Source organism: Pongo abelii, chromosome 14 (genome assembly GCF_028885655.2).
Source record: "Pongo abelii isolate AG06213 chromosome 14, NHGRI_mPonAbe1-v2.0_pri, whole genome shotgun sequence".
In the NCBI taxonomy this organism is placed as follows: domain Eukaryota; kingdom Metazoa; phylum Chordata; class Mammalia; order Primates; family Hominidae; genus Pongo; species Pongo abelii.
The window spans coordinates 85,152,963-85,174,789 of record NC_071999.2 but is presented as its reverse complement, the minus strand read 5'-3'; the positions used below and the strand labels follow the sequence as shown (position 1 = coordinate 85,174,789).

At 39.1% G+C, this 21,827-nt stretch overlaps 1 protein-coding gene and 2 long non-coding RNA genes across 58 annotated transcripts in view; 2 read left to right on the top strand and 1 right to left on the bottom strand.

Moving 5' to 3' along the window:
- LOC129049568 (uncharacterized) overlaps positions 1 to 3,546 on the top strand; it is a 60,325-nt gene extending 56,779 nt beyond the window's left edge. For all 6 annotated transcript variants that reach the window (XR_008512770.2, XR_008512772.2, XR_010136805.1 and 3 more), the window contains 2 exons: positions 2,377 to 2,452; positions 3,282 to 3,546. This is a non-coding gene — a long non-coding RNA (uncharacterized LOC129049568). The remainder of the gene's footprint in view (positions 1 to 2,376; positions 2,453 to 3,281) is intronic.
- LOC100937333 (uncharacterized) lies at positions 1,842 to 20,253 on the bottom strand. Of its 6 annotated transcripts, XR_008512777.2 has the most exons (7): positions 13,206 to 14,754; positions 12,286 to 12,472; positions 10,728 to 10,981; positions 8,179 to 8,260; positions 5,397 to 5,452; positions 4,020 to 4,204; positions 1,842 to 3,464 (listed from the first exon to the last, which is right to left on the bottom strand). It is a non-coding gene; the product is annotated as an uncharacterized LOC100937333 (long non-coding RNA). The 6 variants fall into 6 exon arrangements; XR_008512778.2 differs by lacking the exons at positions 12,286 to 12,472; positions 13,206 to 14,754 and adding an exon at positions 19,801 to 20,253; XR_008512774.2 differs by lacking the exons at positions 12,286 to 12,472; positions 13,206 to 14,754 and adding an exon at positions 19,801 to 20,252 and having other exon boundaries at positions 3,996 to 4,204.
- Positions 14,902 to 21,827, top strand: part of RBM26 (RNA binding motif protein 26) — a 96,003-nt gene continuing 89,077 nt past the window's right edge. For 45 of the 46 annotated variants that reach the window (XM_063714677.1, XM_054528658.2, XM_054528667.2 and 42 more), the window contains exon 1: positions 14,902 to 20,408. In XM_063714677.1, the coding sequence (XP_063570747.1) occupies positions 20,338 to 20,408 (71 nt within the window). In that variant the 5' untranslated portion in view covers positions 14,902 to 20,337. 46 annotated transcript variants of the gene reach the window in all.

Here is a 21,827-nt window from a genome sequence, read left to right as displayed (position 1 = left end):
AAAAACATAAGACAAATGACTTAACAAAGTGGCAACACATATCACAAAGGGCTAATCTCCCTACTCAATAAAGGCCTTCTACAAATTATCAAGGAAAGGATCCCAAAAGTGAGCAGAAACTATGAGCAGAAAGTTAACAGAAAGGAAATACAAATGGCTTTGACACATTCAAAAGATGTTCAACTCACTCATAATACAAATAGTACATTATACTTAGAGGACACATTTTTCATCTATCAGACTGGCAAACATCAAAAGTTAGATAAGACTCAGTTGGCAATATTGTGAGGAAATAGACATATTGCTCCTGAGGGAGTATAAGTAGCTATAATTTTCATAGTAAGTAATTTGGCAATATCCATCATTATTACAAATGCTTATGTCCTTTTACCTAGCAATCCCACTTTTGGGACTTTATCCTTCAGACACATAGACTTCACATGTAGAAAATGGCAAATATATACAAGTTCATTATTGGAGAATTTTCTGTAATTGAAAATGGAAAAAACTAAAAAAATTTATTAAGTGGGAATAGATCAATTATTGTATATTCTTACAATTTGTCTGCTATACACTACACATGCCTAAAAAAAAGGAGTAAGTTCTCTACTATAGACTTAAGCAAATGTTTCCAATATATATTAGTAAAAAGAGCAGGATACAGAATAGTGTGTATGATATGCTATTTTTGCATAAGAAAAATTTGATCCGAATAAGATTTTATGTTCATATTGTCTGTATATTCATAAAGAAATTCTGAAAGGATACATAAGAAACTAATAATGGGCCGGATGTGGTGGCTCATGCCTGTAATCCCAGCACTTTGGGAGGCCAAGGCGGGTGGATCACATGAGGTCAGGAGTTTGAGACCAGCCTGGCTAACAGGGTGAAACCCCATTTCTACTAAAAATACAAAAAAATTAGCTGGGCGTGGTGACGCACACCTGTTATCCCAGCTACTCGGGAGGCTGAGGCAGGAGAATCGCTTGAACCAAGAGATGGAGGCTGCAGTGAGCCTAAATTGCACCATTGCACTCCAGCTTGAGCAACAAGAGCAAAACTCTGTCTCAAAAAATAAAAAAAGAAAAAAAAAAGAAAAAGAAACTAATAATGGCATTTATCTGTGTCTTTGGAAGGGCTGAGAATTGAGTGAATGGGAATGTAAATTATGTGTTTAATTTCATGTGTAAGAGTTAAATTTGAAGTGTGTCATATTTGTCATTTTTTATGTTATGTTTTATGCTTGTAGCTGGAAGGTTTCCATTTTAGTTTACTCCAGAAATCTCTGTTACAAACTTTTTTTTTTTTTAGTTAAGGCTATTAGAAAAATCAATTGAATAGCTGAGTGCAGATGAGTGCAGTGGCTCACACATGTAACCCCAACTCAGGATACTGAGGTGGGAGGATTATTTGAAGCCAGGAGTTTGAGACTAGTCTGGGCAACATAGCAAGACCCTGTCTCTACAAAAAATTTTTAAAATTAGCCAGGCATAGTGGAATGCATCTGTAGTCCTAGCTGCTTAGAACGCTAAGGCAGGAGGATTGCTTTACCCCAGGAGTTGGAGGTTGCAGTGAGCTATGATCACAACACTGCACTCCAGCCTGGGTGATAGAGCGACACTCTTGTCTCTAAAAAAATTATAATAAAAGAAAAAGAAAAAAAGAAAAATAACTTGAAATTATGTAATTTTAATTGACATTTGTACATAAAATATCATTAATATCTTTTTATTTAGAATGGATTATTTCAACCTAAAGTATGAAGTTTTTTGTTTACTAATACATTTTTATTATTTAAATAACAACTACATTATTTTTCAGAATCCAGTAGCTTTTTTTCCTTTTTCTTGGTACTCATTGGTTATAACACAGTAGCTTTTAAAAGCAAATTTTCTTCAGTAAGTTGAAAATAATAAAAAAGTATGAGCTCCCTCTGCTGGCTCTGAAGTGGTATATCAAGGTACATTTTGTTTATTTGGAAACAAACTGGCACATGGTACATGCCATTAATGCAATTTGCTAATATTAGGGAGAATAATTTTAAACTGTGTTTTCCATAATTTTATAAAAGTTAAATTATGCTAATGTGCCACTAATATTGGCAAGTAAGATTAGCATTTCAATATAAATGTTAAAGTTGTATTCATTATGTGCCTGAGCTATTTGGTATATCACTATATAGTGCCATATAAGTGTGTTGAACAGGAAAGTTTCTGCATGCACCACAACAGGTACAGGAGGATTTGTTTTAAAATTTATTATGACTTTTGAATTGCAGTAATCATAAAACCTATGTTGTGTTAGTATATTAATATTTAGTTCATTAAAAATACCATAGTTTTTGTTGTTGTTGCTGTTCTTGTTGTTTTGAGACAGAGCCCAAGTAGAGTGCAGAATCACCTGGGTTCAGACGATTCTCGTGCCTCAGCCTCCGGAGTAGCTGGGATTACAGGTATGCTCCACGACACCCAGCTAATTATTTTGTATTTTTTAGTAGAGACGGAGTTTCACCATGTTGGCCAGGCTGATCTCAAACTCCTGGCCTCAAATGATCTGCCCACCTCGACCTTCCAAAGTGTTGGGATTACAGGCATGAGCTACCGCGCCTGGCCCATATGCATATTTTGAAGCTAGGAGAAATAGAAAATATTTGCATAGTAAGCAGTGACATATCATTCTGAGTATAATTTTTTTTGTCATGACACATAATCTCTGATGCATTGATTTATGATGTACTTTGCAAAATTTCAAGATACTTTTATTTTTATGATTTGTTTTTATCTTCCAGATCATTGATCTGTGTCTCAGTGGTAATCATCTCATCTTTCTATTTATCTATTAAATTCTTTAACTTTTTGTGTTGTACTTAAATCTGCTTAAGGACGCCTTTAAAAAAATTCAAATTTTCATCTCTCTTTTACAAGTTCGACTTTCCCCTTGTTTCTTCTGACTGATATTCCTCTCTCAAATTGCTGTCTCTTATATAAGATGTTATTTTTCTTGGTTGGCTCATAAGCTCAATTCTGATTGTTGAAATACTGGGAATTCCACATGTGGTGGAAAGCAAAGGTGTTTCTAGTCAGGGGTGCACTGAAGCCAGTTGTCACTAGCCTATGAGAGCTGATTATTAATTTTTCAAGAATTCTTCAAGATAGTTGTTAAAGACAGATTTTATTAAAGCTGACATATAAACTTACATTACTTATATTAAAAACCAACACAATTTTCAAAATCATTTCCTAATTATTTAACTTCATTTTATTATTATTTATGCTCCTCAGGTAATTTACATCGACTGCATCTGTGTGGTGAAAATATAGTATAATGGGGTGCTGCTGTGAATCTCCTTCCAATTCTGCATTCTGTGATATCATAGTGGTAACTTGAAATCCACCATGGTGGGGACATTTACACAATAACTGGCAAATGCTACAAGGCTGGGCTTTTTCAGTTTTGTTGATTGTCTGGACATAAAAAAGTAATACAGAAAATGTTACCAATACAAGCATTTGGGAAAAATAAACTAAAACCTTTTGTGAAAAACAATAGGTTTTATGGAATTTACAATAAATAATACTGTATATTTTATTATTTATAAATTCTGTGCTACACATTCTTCATATCAGTAAAACTTAGAACACATATATGTATCCATACATTTTGTTTTCCAGAAAGCCACTGGTTGAACATTAACCAGCACACTACTGGAGTCTCTACCCACAAAGGTAGTATAGTTGGGCAAGGAGTCAATTCTCTGTGAGACTCCTGGGGGAGTCACTGACTTAGTACATCAAGACTAGTGCTGTGATTTTAAAATATGTCCACAAATTCTTTGATACATCTCCTATCTAAAGACAGGCCCTGATTTTCCTCCCCATGAATGGGAGCTGTACCTAACGACTAATGAATGTGGTGGAAGTAACTGTGTTACACTTCCAAGGCTAATTCATAAAAGACAGGGTGGGCTCTGTCTTACCCTCTTTTGGACTGCTTACTTTGGGGAAAGCCAGTGGCCATACCATGAGGACACTCGAACATCTATGAAGAGGCTCCACATGGTGTGGATGAGGACTCCTGCAACGGCCATTTTGGACCTAGATTCTCCTGCCCCAGACAGGGCTTCAAATGACTGGGGTCCCAGCAGACATCTTGACTGCAACTTCACAGGAGACTTTGGAGCCAGAACCTCTCAGCTAAGCAGCTCCTGCAATCATAACACACAGAAACTGTAATGTAATGAACGTTTGTTGCTTTAGGTAAACCCCTAAGGTTTGGAGTAATTCATTAGATGGCAACAGATAACTAATAAAAGCAGGGAAGACTCATTATCCCCATTAAACTTCTTGGACTTTTGGGAGTCAATGAAATCTAAGACTCCCTCATATGGTGCTATACCAACTTTGTTGAAGGGAGGGTGTCTTCCCAGAGATCTGTGAAAACCAAACTATTCAGGATTAAGAGGTTCAGAAGCCACCAATACCACTGTTCTTCACTTGTTTGCTTAGTCCATGGGGGAGCAAGTCGTGAACCTACTTCCCATAGCAGAGTCCCCAACACAGGTCAAGGTCCCACCGTCTCCTACCTTCCTATAGGCCTTGGCAAGGATTTGGCTCAAGGGAGGCAAATGTCTTAGAGATGGAAGAGAGGGAAAGGGAGTTATGGCTGAGTTGCCATTTTTCAAGAATCTTCTGTATTTTATATATATACACACACACACACACACACACACACACACACACACACGAGACAGTAATCTTATATTATTGCCAAAAAAAAAAAAACAAAGTCACTAAAATTAGGTGAAAAAGTTTTAAAGACATCCATTATTTGAGAAAATGAAAGAACAACAAATCTCATTTAATAATTTCTTTCCTTTTCGGTTTAAATATTTTTCATGAAAAAGCACAAATAAAGGCCAACATTTCTCATATTCATGCCTTTGGGCCATCTATAAACCTTTTAAAACTTTCTCTTAACTTTAAATTAGTGGCAAAATATACTAAAAAAAGGAGGAGGACCAATAGCCTTGTGCATTTTGCCTCTCATACCTATCAAATCGTAATTACCAAAATGTCCAAGGCCGTTTGTATCTATTATTTGTATCCTTTATTAAAGACATTCCATTTTAAATTTTTTGTTGATATATTCATATACTTATAGTCCAAATATTGAGGAAATGAACTAATGCATAAATAATAATGTGATTTAATATCGCTATTTTGTGATTAGCTTTTTTATTTTAGCATTTTATTTCAGTCTATTTTTAATTAAATAGCTATTGCATTCTGTCAATTAACAAAGCCTGAATTAAATAGCTATCACATTCTGTCAATTAACAAAGCCTGAATTGAATCTGGCCCTGGATCTTACAGCAGGTAACTTGTTTCTTCTATTACCTTTCCAGCTGACTTTGGAAAAGTCCTTGCACACGTCCAGACCCCAACTTTGTCATCTGTAAATATGAAGATACTGAATTAGGTTATTCTTAAATTCCTGTTCAGTTTCTATACTTTTAAACAGTTATTGAACAAAATACTGATAATATAAAAAATCATATTTTTTTGTATAAAAGGATACAAAAAAATAAAAACTGAATTCTTATCTGAAACAGATTAAAACTTACTTGGCAAAAAAAATTCATATAAAGAAGTAGCTGGTCAGTTAAGTATTAGAAGAGGTCACAAGAAGGAGAAGGGAGTAGAGGCTGTAGGGGTTAGGGAAACTCAGAGGAAATAGAACACGGTGTGAATCTAAAGAATCTGAAATTGATGGAAAAACCCATGCAAGACCTTATAAGATCATTATTGCTTTTTCAGCTCCCAGAAAGTCTTATATAATGATAATTTGCACTAGGTTTGTTTTGGTGTTTTGTGTACTTGTATGTTTGTGATTTGAATTTGTCTTTCAAACATACAGCTCTCCAAATCATATAAATTAATATCTACCTTCTGGAAAATTACATGCAAAAAGTTATTAGTTTATTGAAGAAAAAGAATTAGAATCTGGTTCTTGTTAAAGTATTATCTTTATTAAAGTCACAACTTTTAGCATGCCAAGTGATCTCCCAACTTCTATTTGTAATAAATCCCTCTTCCTTACTCAAAGTGATAGGCATACACTTAAGCAAAGTCAATTAGATTTTCTATTTTGATAATTTGTATCTCAACACCCAGGGTGGGTGATTGTTACTGAGTCAGCTGAATGCAGGAGCATTCTATAGAAAAAGTCCATGACTGAACAAGTTTTGGCAGCTCTGATTCCTAGAGATTTGATGGTTGCTGGTGCCTTGGAAGCCTATTCAGCATTTCCTTTGATGCAATGAGTTACTTTAATTTCCTTTTTTAAAAAAGAATTTCTTCTTATATAAGTAAATCGACTATGGATATTGGTTGAATGACTGGAACTACAAGCTTTGTTATAAGAAAAATATATGTCAATAGAGGTCACGAGCCTCAGTGTGTGTTTGTTAGGCATTTTATCAATGTTCACTACCCCAAGCTTAGTGGCTTAAAAACACTTATTACTTCTCACCATTCTATGAGTTGCTGGGGAGTTCTTTTGGTTTGCACTAGCTGTGCAAGTTGGTTGGTTTAGGATGGTCTCACTCACATGCCTGGTGGTTGTCAGGCTGGATCTTACTGGGACCTCATCACATGGCAGCCTCAGCATTCAAGCACTTTTCAAGTTGTTTCTTGCATCACATTTATTTTTATCTCATCATATTTACCTTAATCTCACTAGCAAAGCAAATCACTTGGACAAATCCAGAATCAGTGTGGGAGGATACTACTCAAAGCCCTGAATATGGGAAGTGTGAACAAACTGTGACAGAGGACATTACTGTAGAAATTTACCAGGTGTTTGGAAATATGAGTAGAGATGGCTTTTAGCCTCTTCTACCTTTCTAGCTCCTTAAAATGCAAAACAAACAAAAACCCTGAGATGGAGATGGTGTTTAGCCTCCTCTACCTTTCTAGTTCCTTAAAATGCAAAATAAACAAAAACCCTGGGCCAGCGCGGTGGCTCACGCCTGTAATCCCAGCACTTTGGGAGGCCAAGGCGGGCGGATCACGAGGTCAGAAAATCGAGACTATCCTGGCTAACACGATGAAACCCCGTCTGTACTAAAAATACAAAAAATTAGCCGGGCGTGGTGGCGGGCGTCTATAGTCCCAGCTACTCGGGAGGCTGAGGCAGGAGAATGGTGTGAACCCGGGAGGCGGAGATTGCAGTGAGCCGAGATGGCGCCACTGCACTCCAGCCTGGGGACAGCGAGACTCTGCCTCAGAAAAAAAACAACAACCCTGTAATTCTTTTTTTAAAACTAGTTCATTTTATTTTTTCCTCTTTCTATGGGAGATTTACAAATATCAAAGAAAGCACATTAAAAAAAAAAACAGCCTTTCTTGTGGACTAATGTTTCACTTCATGGCACCTTGAGAGTCAGACAAGTGTCAATCAACATTTCAAAAATGGTAATTATAATGTAGGAAAAATGTAATAAATGACTGTTTAAAAATGTATTATCTGTTCTATGTTAGATTTGGGGAATAAAACAGTGGGTAAAAAAAGCTTTTGCCTTCAAGGAACCTCATCTTTTAACAATGCAATGTGATGTAATTGTAACAGGGATAAACACTGTGAACCCTCAGCCCAGTCAGGGAAGATTTCCTGGAGAAAGTGACTTTTAAGGTAAGTCCTGGACTTAGATGCAGGATAGGGTTGGGCATGGTAAATGTTCTAAACCGAAGGGGCTCTCTGTGCAAACAGTACAATGATGGACACCATGGCTTGTTTGTAGAAATAGATAAAGGAATTTACAGGCTCTATGTACCAAAATATTATAGTGCTCTCCCACTTGAAATTCAAAATAAAAATAATGCTAACTATAAAACTACATGTAGGGAAGTCTTTCTGATTTTTCCCATGTTCTTATCATTTAAAAAATAATAAATACTCTAAAAATATATTCATGCCTCTGTGTTGATGATTTATTTAGCATATACCAGTTCATCTATTGCATAATGCGGTACTGTTCTGGGAACTGCAGATACATGGTATGGCACCATTGTAGAATGTAAAAAGTGGAGAATGGGAGAAGCTGAAGAGCTAGGCAGGTGTGAATTAATGAAAGATGTAAGAAAGCATGTGGTTAAGGATGTGGTGTTGATTACTGACCTGAGTTCAACCTCTGCCATTGACTCATTCTATAAACTTGGGCAACTTGAAGCTTAATTTCCTCAGCTGTAAACTGGGAATGCTAAATTGTGAGAATAAATAAATGTAAAGCATTTAGAACAGTGCTTAATACCATAAAACACAGTTAATTTCAATTAAGTATTACAATTAATAAATTTGTACTTTAGCCTGGGATATGGGGAGCCAATAACGGTTTACATGATTAGAGGTGGCTTTAATGGATTTCTTTGGCTGCAGTGTATCATCTGGGTTGAATGACAATGAGTAGATTCTAGGTATGCCTAGGAGGAAGACTCAACAGATATTCATTGGGATATTAATTGGATAGTGGTAAAAGGAGAAGGATGATACATAGATTTTTGACTTAAGCAATTGGATGATGGTGGCTTTCTATGAGTTACATATCACAGGAAAGGGGCAAAGTTGGTTAGTGAAGATAATGAGTTTGGTTTTAGAGACTGATTTGAGATGCCTAGAAGACATCCAAGTAATGACGTTTGGGAAACATCAGCATGGATACAGGAGTTGAAATAGTAAAAATAGATAAGATGGGTTGGGGATCATGTTTAGATTGAAAAAAGGACCAACAGGAATTCCAAGGCACATCCATATGAAGTGTGGTTGAAGTTCAAGAAGGATACATTAGACTGTTCAGAAAAATCGGGGAAAAAACCCAAGAAGATTGCGATGCAATAAAAATAGTAGGGAAAAAAGTGTTTCAAGAAAAAAAATGTGAACAATGTTGTCAAATGTTATATTTGATCAAATAACAAGACTAAATGTGGATACTACATTTAGTCAATGTCAGTGAAAAGCAAGTCACTGATAACCTTGGCAAGAAGTGTTTTGGTAAAATGACAGAGACAGAAGCTAGTTCATACTGAACTGGAGTGATGGGAGGAGAGGAAGCTGGGACAATGAGTACAAACAACTCTTGCTTGCCTATAAAAAGAAAAGGAAAGAATAGTGGCTGAAAGCAGATCTTCAAATGATAGAGCTGAATAGTTGTTTTTTTAACAACTTTGAAAAGATCAACACCATTAACACTCTAGTTCAAACTTCCAACATCTCACATGGACCATTACAATATTCTCCTAATTGTTTCCTTCTTCTACCACTCCCCATTGCATCTTTCTTGGCTACTCCCACCTCAGCCCCATACATTCTCCATACAAATCTAATTATAGCCTTCCCTTACTCATGTAAGCCAGTTGTAGAAGGCTTTTCCTTCTTGAACTAGAATGGGTATACCTCTTAATTTTCTCTGGTGAGAGAGATCAGAGAAGCTATGGGGCCTCACACTGCTGGTGAGTGTTCATCTCTATCCAGTAATTCATCTGCTGGTAAGTGTTTATTCTTACTTAATAATTCACAAAAGGAAGGGTGGTGGCCCCCACTTTGCTCTCAGTATTGGCTGGTCTCCTGCAGGTATTCTTCCTTCCCTGGGCCCTACCACACCTGAGCTTCCCAAACTGAACAAACGCCAATGATGTTTTCAGCAGTAGTTTCATAGAAACATTCTAAAACATACCAAAGCAGTACAGAGTAAGAGGACTAAGAGTTACTCTATTAATACACTGAGCTCTTTATTTCTTTCCTTTATTTCACATAAGGAGAGAAAAAAGTTCTTACATTTTAGGATAACACTGTCCAATAAAAATATGTGAGCTGCATATGTAATTTTAAGTTTTCTAGGGGCCACATTTTTAAATAAAAAATAATAATAAAAAGGTGAGGGCCAGGCGCAGTGGCTCATGCCTGTAATCCTAGCACTTTGAGAGGCCAAGGCAGGCAGATCACTTAAGGACAAGAGTTCAAAACTAGCCTGGCCAACATGGTGAAACCCTGTCTCTACTAAAAATACAAAAAAATTAGATAGGTGTGGTGGCAGGCACCTGTAATCCCAGCTACTCAGGAGGCTGAGGCAGGAGAAATCACTTGAACCTGGGAGGCAGAGGTTGCAGTGAGCAGAGATCGCGCCACTGCACTCCAGCCTGGGCAACAGAGCGAGACTCCGTCTCAAAAAAAAAAAAAAGTGAAATTAATTTTATTAATATACTTTATTTAGTATATTAATAGGCCAATATATCCAAATATTCTTTCAATGTGCAATTAATGTAAAAATTAAGATATTTTACTTTTTTGTTGTTGAGGAACAAGTGAAAAACATTGTTCACATTTTTTCTAAGGCTTTGAAATTTGATGCACATTTTATACTTACTGCACACCACAATTCTAAATAGCCACAAGAACTCAACAGCCACACATTGGTAGTGGCTATGGTATATGGCAGTGTAGTTTGTTCCATTCCTATGTTTACTGTTCATTTGCTATAAAAACAGTTTGTGATGGATGCTGCTTCCACAGCCAGGAATTGGTCCAGCTGATGCTGTTAAGGGAGTCAACTCTTTCTTCTGGGAAGGAAGGTCAAATCCTGTGTGAGCTTTGGCAGTTACATGAAATGCAGGCTTTGAGTTCATTCCTAAATTCTGGTTTACCTTGTATGGTAGATTATATTATAAACTCACTTATGTTTGCTGCTCCTCCTTGCTCCAGCCTATTTTGAATCAGGCTTGGTCACATGACTTGCTCTGGTCAATGAAATGTGGAAAGAAGTGATGTTGTCCACTTCTGTGAGCAGAAATTGTAGGAGACAATACACGGTTTGTCATAATCTCTTTTGTGTCCACCATTATGAGTGACAACATCCCAAACACACAGAGGCTGCTCCATCAGCCTGGGACCTGGAGGGAGGACCACGTGGAGTAGAGGTGCAGCTAACCTGTAATGGACATGCATGGTTTGAGAGAAATGAACCCTTGTTGTTCATTACTGCAGCCAAACCTAGCCTCTTCCTAACTTATTCACTATTGTTTGTGGGTGATGTAGATTGTTTTTTCTCTTTGCTGTCTGGAGGAATGGGATAGTGCAGCTTTAAAACTTTAGAGAGTGTCTTCTAAGGGCATTTCATTACGCCTGATGTTTGTTATTGCAATGTTATTGGCTGTTTTCCTGGCTTAGGTTCTGGCCCTCAGTAAAAATGGCTTCAAATTTCAAAAGCCCTAGTTAAGGTTCTACATCATTATCTTTTTAACAGTTTTGTCCTAAGGCTACTAAGGAACTAAGAACAATATGTAAAGGTGAATTTTCTTCAAAAGATTATCTGTGTCTTCCCACACTTCAATTAATAAGCAAATAAGATTTCTTTTCTGATTTTTTTTCCTGATTTTTGGCTTGAAAGACAGAGATACCTCTACAATAAATATTTGTTGAAAAAAAAAGGAATGAAATGAAATGATATGATAGCAGCTTTCTAGGTGGGATCATATGCATATAAGCATGTATATACCTACTTATGAAATCCATGGTGGAAGTTTGTGAATCTGCTTTTTCTTGAAGAGGTTTTCTTTAAGTATTTATTCTTATAATAACTAACAAATGCCATTTGTAGTGTGACAGGTGAGTGAACCCAAGGATTCTTGACTTTGTCTGAGCTGACAGACTGTCACCTAGGTTATGGGTTTTATTTTCCAATTCATTCATTCAACAAGAGAACCTGCCATGTGCTATCAACTTCTCTAAGCACAAGAGATACATTTGCAGAAAAGACAGGCAAAATCTCTGCTTTCCTGGAACTTTCATTGTAGCCAGTCTGTTAGGCCTCCCCAGAGATTTTTTATTTTCTGGGTCTCTCTGCCTTAACAGATTTTTTTTTAAAGGTTTTTTATTATGGAAAATTTCAATATGTAAGAGCTGAAAGAATTATAACCATCCCCATCATCCGGTTTCAACCACAATCAACTCATGGCCAATCTTATTTCATTGATACTCTACTCTCTCCCCGTATTCCATTTCAAATCATTTTGATAGCACAGGTATCACATCATTTCACTAACATGATTTTTAATATTACATACATGTTTTTCCTCTGAGGACACTTACCTGTCCTCATTTGATAGTTTGTATGGGAGACTTTGTGAGTGTCTGCATGTGTGTGCGTATGAACATGCAATGTATGTATATATACCTTTTTAATGTTATGATTATTACCCACCATAACCATATCCATAAACAGTTCCACAGTACCTATGGAGATGGAGTCACAATTAATCATGGGTACAAACAGTGCCCACTGAAGAGTTGGTGATTGCCTCTCAAAGCTTTTTAGCTAGGTGTGGTGGCTCATGCCTATAATCCCAGCACTTTGAGAGGCCAAGGCAGGCAGATCACTTGAGCTCAAGAGATCAGCCTTGGCAACATGGTGAAACCCCGTCTATCAAAAACACAAAAAGAAGATTAGCCAGGCGTGGGTGGCATGTGCCTGTGGTCCCAGTTACTCAGGAGGCTGAGGTGAGAAGATCACTTGAGCCCAGGAGGCAGAGGTTGTAGTGAGCTGAGATTATGCCACTGCACTCTAGCCTGGGTGACACAAAGAGACTCCATCACACACATACAAAACACAAAAAACAAAAAAAGCTTTTTGTTTTTTTGAGACAGGGTCTCAGTCTGTTTCCCAGGCTAGAGTGCAGTGGTGTGATCTTGGCTTGCTGCAACCTTTGCCTCCTGTGTTCAAGTGATTCTCCTGCTTCAGCCTCCCGAGTAGCTGGGATTACAGGTATGTGCCACCGTGCTTGGCTAATTTTTGTATTATAATAGAGACATGGTTTTGCCATGTTGGCCAGGCTGGTCTCAAACTCCTGACCTCAGGTGATCCACCCATCAGCCTCCCAAAGTGCTGGGATTACAGGTGTGAGCCACTGTGCTCGGCCTTAAAAAAGCTTTTTATGCCAGAAGTGCTCTGGTTCAATTTAGGGGGATATGATAGTATGGTTTTTTTTTCTGTTTTTTTTTTTTTTTTTTTGAGATGGAGTCTCACTCTGTTGCCCTGTTGCTCAGGCTGGAGTACAGTGGAGCAATCTTGGTTCACTGCAACCTCTGCCTCCTGGGTTCAAGTGATTCTCCTGCCTCAGCCTCCCTTCCAAGTAGCGGGGATTATGGGAACTCACCACCATGTCCAGCTAATTTTTGTATGTTTAGTAGAGATGGGTTTCACCATGTAAGCCAGGCTGGTCTCGAACTCCTGACCTCAAGTGATCTACCTTCTTCAGCCTCCCAAAGTGCTGGGATTACAGGTGTGAGCCACTGTGCCTGGCCTGGGATACGATACCATGTATGTCTTCTGATCCCAGTTTACAACATCAGTAATTGCTCAAGCATTTCCTATTGAATTACCTAAGGATATCACAAAAGTGTTACTTTTCTTTGCAAGTCATCAGTGTCTTAACACAGATAAGAAAACTATATTCCCTTTATTAACATGACCTTGATGTTCTAGGAAAATAAAAACCCTTGAATTATTATATTAGAGTACGATGTGCTTCCTGTTTTTATTTTAAAATTCCCAAATTTAATCAGGTTCTTTCTCAAAAGAAGTATGCGTTGGTGTGTTCATATTTTAAATTTATCCTGCCATACCAAAAACCTTTCAATGGCTTCACATCATTATTTTAAATAAAATCCAGTTCCAAAATCTTAACATGAAATTTTTTTACCTCTAACTTGACTGACAGCCATTCCCCATGTCCCCCATTTGATACCCTCCCACCACTCTGTCCTTAAGATCCTGACTCTTCTTTACCTCAGGAACATCCTACAAGCTATTATGTGTGCTGGAATGTTCTTGTTTCTACTTTTACTCATTATTCACTTTTCTTAACCATTTAAATATCACATCCTTAGAGAAACCATGCTTGAGCCTTTACAGTCTAAATTGCTAAAATGGTTCATAGTTTCCTCTTTCATAATACTTATAATTTTATTATTAACTATGATTTTTAAAATGTATAAAAATAAAATGAATCAGATGATTAAATTTGTGTTATGGTGTTCTCTGGGGAGTGGATGCTGAGATGGGGTTAAAAGTGCAAAAAGTTTACTGGAGAGTAGCACCTGTGAAATGGAAAGGGGGGAAGCAGAATTGGGTGGGAGAGCCATTAAATTACCATGCAGGTCTGACAATACTTCTGCCATCCCAATATCGAGCAGGTATTATCCCTTGCTCAGTCTTGAGCTGGGGATGGGCATGGGGGAGAGGGTTTGCCCTGAGAATAGTGTAACTTCAACTTGAAAGCTGAGGTGAACCTAGAAAGGGTTAACAACTGGAAGCTGTCAGGTAACTATGCTCCTTGCAGTTGGGCAGTGAGTCCTTTCTTGAAGGGACATCTGAGCTGCACACCTCTGTGACTGCTATACCTTGTAGGATGTCAATTCAATCCAAATTAATCCATAACTTCAATGATGAAGAATTTTTTGTTTACAAGTTCAACAATCTTGTTCTATGCATTTGGAAAACTAAAGGTTCACATTTATTTATTTATGTATTTATTTATTTAGATGTAGTTTCACTCTGTCGCCAAGGCTGGAGTACAGTGTCTCAATCTCAGCTCACTGACAACTCCACTTCCCAGGTTCAAGCGATTCTCCCACCTCAGCCTCTGGGCTGGGTACTACAGGTGTGTGCAAACACACCTGGCTAATTTTTGTATTTTTAGTAGAGATGGGGTTTCACCATGTTGGCCAGGCCAGTCTTGAACTCCTGACCTCAAGTGATCCGCCTGCCTCGGCCTCCCAAAGTGCTGGGGTTATAGGTGTGAGCCACTGTGCCAGACCGAGATTCATATTTAGCCAAGCTAAATTTGAAAAAGAGCAAAGAAGAGGGATTTGCTTTATTATATATTAAGATATTCTATAATACAATAGTAAATAAAAGCAACATGGTACTGAAGTAGTCACAGACAAATTGACCAATTGAAAAACAGGTCAGAAGCAGAACACAAATGAAATTAAAACAGAAAGATAAGTGGCATCAAAAATCAAACAGAAAGGAGGCTAGGCACGGTGGCTCACGCCCGTAATCCCAACACTTTAGGAGGCCGAGGCGGGCCGATCACTTGAGGCCAGGAGTTCAAGAATAGCCTGGCCAACATGGTGAAACCCCATCTCTAATTAGATGGGCATGGTGGTGCACACCTATAGTCCCAGCTACTTGGGAGGCTGAGGCAGAACTGCTTGAACCTGGGAGGCAGAGGTTGCAGTGAGCCAAGATTGCGCCACTGCACTCCAGCATGGGAGATGGTGGGAGACTCCATCCTAGGAAAAAAAAAAAAAGAAAAAAAATCAAACGGGAAAGAATAAACTGAGTGAGTAGACTTATAGAAAAAAAAAATGGCCTAGATCCTCACTTTATATCACAAACAGGGATGTATTACAGAGAGAATAAAGACTTAAGTGTGATTCTAAGTAGAGCAATGGACTGCAAAAGAAATAGAAGAAAATACAGAATCTCTTTGTGATCCGGAAAGGCAGACTGTTTTTAAACAAGACTTCAGAAGCACTATTGAGAGTAGGAAGACTGTATTCAACTACAGGAGAGAGCTGGAAAAACCTGAGGAGGAGTTCAATACACTATAGAGAATATTCCTGGGATCAGTGCAGCTAAAAGATGAAGGCAACTTATGGTAATAAACCATAAAGAAATATAGATCTGTTAGAGGGCATATCACTCTCTTGCCTATCTAAAATATTTTCTCCTGCCTCTGCTTCCTTCCTATTTAAAATGAAGCATGTGTCTTCAATAAACATTTTTCGAGTTTCAGACACTGAGTTAAGAGCAGGACGTAGAAAGAGGAATAAACTTGAGTCCAGTCCTTAAAAGAGCGCATAAGGCAGAGAAAGATGAGAAAACTAAATAAAATGTTTTATTTTTATCTGTCCTCACAATCTCTTCCCAGTAAATGTTTTAACTCCTGTTCTACAGGTAGGGAGCTAGACCTTTGTCCAGGGTATCATTGAGGTACTGACATTTGAGCAATAAGGAAAATCATTCTGGCAAAAGGAACAGCGCTAATAAAGTCACATGGCCTTGAAAGAACATGGTGTATTGGAAAACGTTAAGCAGGTAACCTAATACTGGACATTCCAAAATGTACATGTTACTGAATAGAGAAAGTAGTCTATGGCAGCTGTTTAGTCTTCTCTTAGTAGAATTGATGATTACATCAGCTAATTGTCACCTTTGAAGGCAGGGCCAAAGAAGATGAAGCAGGGATAAATGAAGGATAAATGTTAATGGTTAAGGAAGAGAAGCATTCTAGGAAGCAAAAATGACTCACCATGAAGTGATAATAAGCACTGTACCATAAATTTAGAGGAGGAAGATATTGCTATCAGCCACAGTGGCCAGGAAAGGTTTCATGGAAGTGGTACGGCTTCCTTTGGTCATTCAAAAAATATAGTTAATCCTTATTACTTGCAGATTCTGTATTTGTGAGTTTGCCTACTTGCTAAAATTTATTTGCAATGCCCAAATCAATACTTGGAATGCTTTTGCAGTCATTTGTCGACATGAACAGAGGCAAAACATTTGAGTCACCTGATGCACATGTTCCCAGCTTTGGTGAAACAAGGGGATGCTCTGCCTTCCTGTTTTAGCTCTCACACTGGAACAAGTGTCCTTTTTATGGTCTATTTAGTGCCATATTTGTTGCAATTTTGAGCTTTTTGTGATTTCACTGTTTAAAATGCCCCCCAAGTGTAGTGATGAGGCTATCTAGGTCCCTAAGTGCCAGAAGGCTCTTCTTTCTTTTTAAAGAGAAAATACATACACCAGGTAAGCATGAGTTATAGTGCCACTGGCTATGAATTCAATGTTAATGAATCAACTATATTAAATCAGGTGCCTTAAAAAAATTTTTGTTTCCTACATAAGGTGCCTTTAAAAAGAAACACACATAAAACAAGGTATTTATGGGCTGGTTGACAAACATTTGATAAGAGGCTTGAAGGAACCTAATCCTGCATTTCTCCTAGGAGCAATGGTTCCATATTCACTAATTCAGCATTTGTGGCTTTTTTACAGAACCACCGTGAATAAGGATTGGCTGAATATATTAGCGGCTGTTCTTGAAGCGGGGGATTCAAAGCTATAATCCACTAAAGAACAGATAATCACATACTTGCAAAAATAAAGCTATGAGTGCTATAAAAGAAGCAATCACAGGCTGATGTCAGAAAATCTCAGAGGGACTCTTGCTTTAGAGAAGGGAGGTCAAAGATGGATTTCCAAAGGCGATGCTGTATGCATTGCATTTTGACGCATAAGTAGGAATCTATCAAATGAAAGGTAGAGAAACACATTTTGCAATGGCTCAATTTAGTGAGAGGACACACTTCTGTGGACACAAACGTTTACTCTATCTTGAACGCTAATTTGTCATGTTGCCTTCTGATTAGCCCCAGCCCTGTGATTATTACTTTATTTACTGTCCTTAGTTTAAGAACAAAGCAACCCTGATGTTATCACACAAATTACAGGCTATGATGCATATAGCATTCTTGCCTGTCTGGAGGGTTGCCTTTAAATGTCTCTATACAGTACGTACACCCTTTCCTTATGGCATGTAAGTACTGGTCTGGGGAGTAATAGGGCAGAGATCTACCTGTCTTGCTGCCACTGAAGACCATGCTTCTGTCTGTAAGTTACCCCCAACAAAACACTCTTTACTGACCAAACTGGATTTGTCTGCTTTGTTCATTTGATTTCTCCTTTGATGTTTGGGGGGCACTTTGCATAAAGGGCCTTTTCATGGAACAACTTATTTTAAGGAACTCAAAATAGTTTAGGATGGCTGGAGCAAAGACTGAAAGGCACTGAAAGGAGTTTCTAGGCAAAAAGGAAGGTGTCTGATTTATGAAAGTCCCTTTATAGGATGTTAAATAATGTGTTTTATTCTAAAGATAATGTGGAAGTTGAAGATTTTAAGCAAGAAAGTGACATGATTAGGTCCAAATTTTAGAATTATTGCTATTAAAGGCAATGATGATGAGGGCAACTGAAGATGAACTGAGATGGAGGTCAGCATAAAAGGCAAAGATATTAAAAGGCTTTTGCTATTATTTAGGAAGAATAAAAGACTTTAAATAAGACAGTGACAGTGGTATGAGAGATGGATGGGCAAAGTTTGAGCAGTCAGGGAAAGAAGTAGCAGAGTTCTCTGTGGAAAATAAAGTGAACAAATGTTTGGAGAAAGGGAGGGTGAGCAAGTCAGTTTATCTGGGGTATACAGTATTTGATAGAAGCTTTGGAAGGCTGAAGTGGAGAGCCAGAGTAATGGAATAGCTGGTGATAAGGTTGAAAATACTGGTGTCATCAGCCTGTGGCAAGGCTACAATAAACAGACTAAACAAATATAATTTTAACTTTCGGCAATATTAAATTTATAAACAATTTTTATTGTAAAATACATATAAAACCTACCGTTTTCATTAATTATATGGTCCACTGCATTAAGTACATTCATATTGTGCAACCCACACAACACCACTCATCTCCAGAAACTAAATCATCCTAAACTGAAACTCTATTATCTACTGAAATATAACTCCTCATTTCCCCTTCTCCTGGGCACCCTCCCCATCCCTGCTCTTGCTACCATTCTACCTTCTGTCTCTAGGAGTTTTGACTACTCTAGGTACTTAATGTAAGTGGAATCATAATATTTGTCCTTTCATGTCTGGTTTATTTCACTTAGCTAAATCACTTTAATCAATACCCTGGTTATTCAGTAGCTGGATTCTAATTTGTATTCTACTCTATATGCTGTATTTTAAAACAAATGTCTTGCTTTGTAGTTCATAATCTTTCCACCTAATCCTTAAAGACACTTCACTCTAGCAAATTATAAACTCAGAGTTCCTAAGAACAATTTAGCCTATCGGTGTCTCTCATAAAGAGCTTTTATTGATCTACTTACTGAAAATGTCTTTAGATTGTGAATATTTTCATTCCATTACAGTTCATGGAACGTAGACCCTTTGTAAAATTCCACCTAGTATCTAAATAGAACTCAAGCAGGAATCAAACTTATTTGATCACCCAGGAAAACAGTTTATTTATTTGGGTTGCTAATATGAAGACTCTCTTTTGATACTATATAATTTCCCGATCTGAGATAGGGCTGAAGTTGCTCTAAATAAAGAGAATTTTAAAAATAACAAAACCTATCTTTAGCTGGGAGAAAGTGCAGGCTGGAAACTACCTGAGAGACGTGAAGGTTCTCTCACCTTTCCCTTGGGGCATCCCTGAGTCATTAGGGCTCTACCAGCAAGTCGAGTACTGTTGGACAAAACACTAATCCTCTGGCGGTCTCATTGGGCTCCATTAGACCAGCCTGTGTTTACAAACCTCGTTCACATCACAGCATACACAGAATATGATACTGGTAGGGCACTTAGGTAAATGGAGGAGGTAGCGTGCTCGGCACCTGGAACCTACGGGCCGCCTGGTGTCGCGCACGCGGGTTTGTACGCTCTCAAAGCGAGATCCATCCGGCAGGACCGTTCCAGCTGACAGGCCACGGCCGTCTCACCGGGGACGAGCTGGGGTTCTCGCTGTTTCTGAAGTCAGCGGTCTTTTCCTCCTTGTAAGAAATAAGGTCTTTATATCATAAAGGTAAGCAAACAATAAAAAGGCACAAAGGCCGCAGGCGACGCACACACGCAAAAATCGAACTACACCACTCGACCCGCGCATTCTCCGCCGACCTTACGTCTCTTCCCAGCAGGCTCCGGGAGCCACCGCGAGACTTCATCAATTCTCGCGAGATTTATCGGCAGCCATCTTCTTGGGGGTGCTGGGAGCCAGGAAGACCCCCTGAAACGTTCCCATTGAGCTGTCCCTTCGCCTTCGCTTTCTTTACTTTTGCCTTTTCGACGTAGCCAACAAGCACCTGGTCCCGAGGCTGAGAGAAGGCCCGGGTCTAAGCGCGTGTCGCGCTTCCGGTCTGGGTAGATTTGCTGGGGAAGAGGGAAGAGGGAAGGGGGAGGGCCCGGGCAAACCGTTGCTGTTTCAGCCCGGACCGGGGTCCGGGGACGGGGAGCTCCTGGCACCCCGTCCACTTGTGGCCTGCGGCGGTCCCTGCAGAGCTGTTCGCCGACCGGGGCCCGCGGGAACCTGCCACCGGCGCCTCCCACCGCGGCCCACGCGGGCGGCGCGCGGAGGAGGGGGCGGGGGCAGCGGCGGCTGTAGCGGCCGCGACCTGGGCGGGCGGAGGAGTGTGACGGGCCTTAGGGCCGCTGTGGATGGTTTCTAAAATGATCATTGAAAACTTCGAGGCACTCAAGTCCTGGCTCAGCAAGACTCTCGAGCCCATGTGAGTATCCAGGGGAGATCTCTTTGCAGGGATGGCAGTGGGAGATAGGCGGACCCAGAGATCTGTGCAGTTTCCCCAAGTGCCTGCGGTGGAGGCCGAAGCGGTGAACGGAGGTCCCAGGGCTCTGTGGCTTCTCCTCCTCGTCCACCTCGCTTCCAGGTTCAGGATACCCCCGAGAGCCTGAGTCGAGCTTTATTTTATTGCTGAGCTGGTCTCGTTTTCCCGTTATATATAGACCGACTCCAACCCCCACCCGCAATATTTTCCGGGGGCCTCAAAATCGGTTTTAATTTTAGTGAAACCGACTGTATTTTACTTCCTTCAGACTGTTTTACCTTGTTTTTCTAAATGAAGTAGACGGCCTTTATTAGGGATTCGGGCAGTTCTAGCTTAAATCACTCACGTTTCACCTAAATATAATTCCTGAAAGCAAGGCCACGTCTCCCATGTGCTGTCTGGCTCATCGGCACCTTTCTTCACTGATTGAAGATGTAACAGGTGCTGAGGTGGCCAGTAAAATTCCCCTTTCCCGCCTACACGTTCGTTAGCTTGGAGAGGAGAAAGAAAATTGAATCTTCATCCATATGGAATACTTAGCAGTTTTAAGTGGGATGCTATAGATAGATTTTGTGTTGGGGGCTGCGGTTAGAGTGCTGAAATAGTCTTAGATTGGAACATTTAAGGAGTGTTTTGACGACTTGTTAATACAAAATATAACATGGACCAAAGTGCTTTATCAGAATTGGTTGATTTACAATAATGCAATGGGGAAAATTCACTTATTTAATAAAGTTATTAGGTACCTACTATATACTACGGGAGGCTTTGGGGATAGAGCTTTTAAATTCTAAAATCGACAAGACATAAATAAATCCATATATTAATAGAGCTGTGACTATTGTAATAATAGAGAATCATGTAAAACTGATTATGAGGGGGGCTACTTCACATTGGTCAAGGAAGGACTCTCAGAGAAGGTGACATTGGAGTAACATCTAAAGAGAGGGGACCATCTGTGTCAAAGTCTTGGAAAAGAACATTCCTTGCAAGAGGAGCAAATGAAAGGCCCTGTAGCAGAAGTGATTGTGGTATGTTTCAGGAAGAGAAAGGCCACTGTGGCTGGAAGGAGCCTTGTGATGAGGGAGAGAATACAAAGGCAACAAGTTGGACAAGTAGATAGGGGCCACATCATGTATGGGAAGACGTGAGATGATTTAAAGCAGAGAAGTACTGATTTAATTTTGTTTTAACTCTGCCTGTTTCGTAGAGACTGAGAGGGCAAGAATGGAAGTAAGGAGACTGTTCAGAAGAGTGTTGTAGGCAGAGATGTGGCTAGTTTACGTTAGAGTGATGGTGGAGACAGGCAGATCCAAATACATTTCATAAGTAAGATTAATGGATTAAATGCGGGAGATGAGG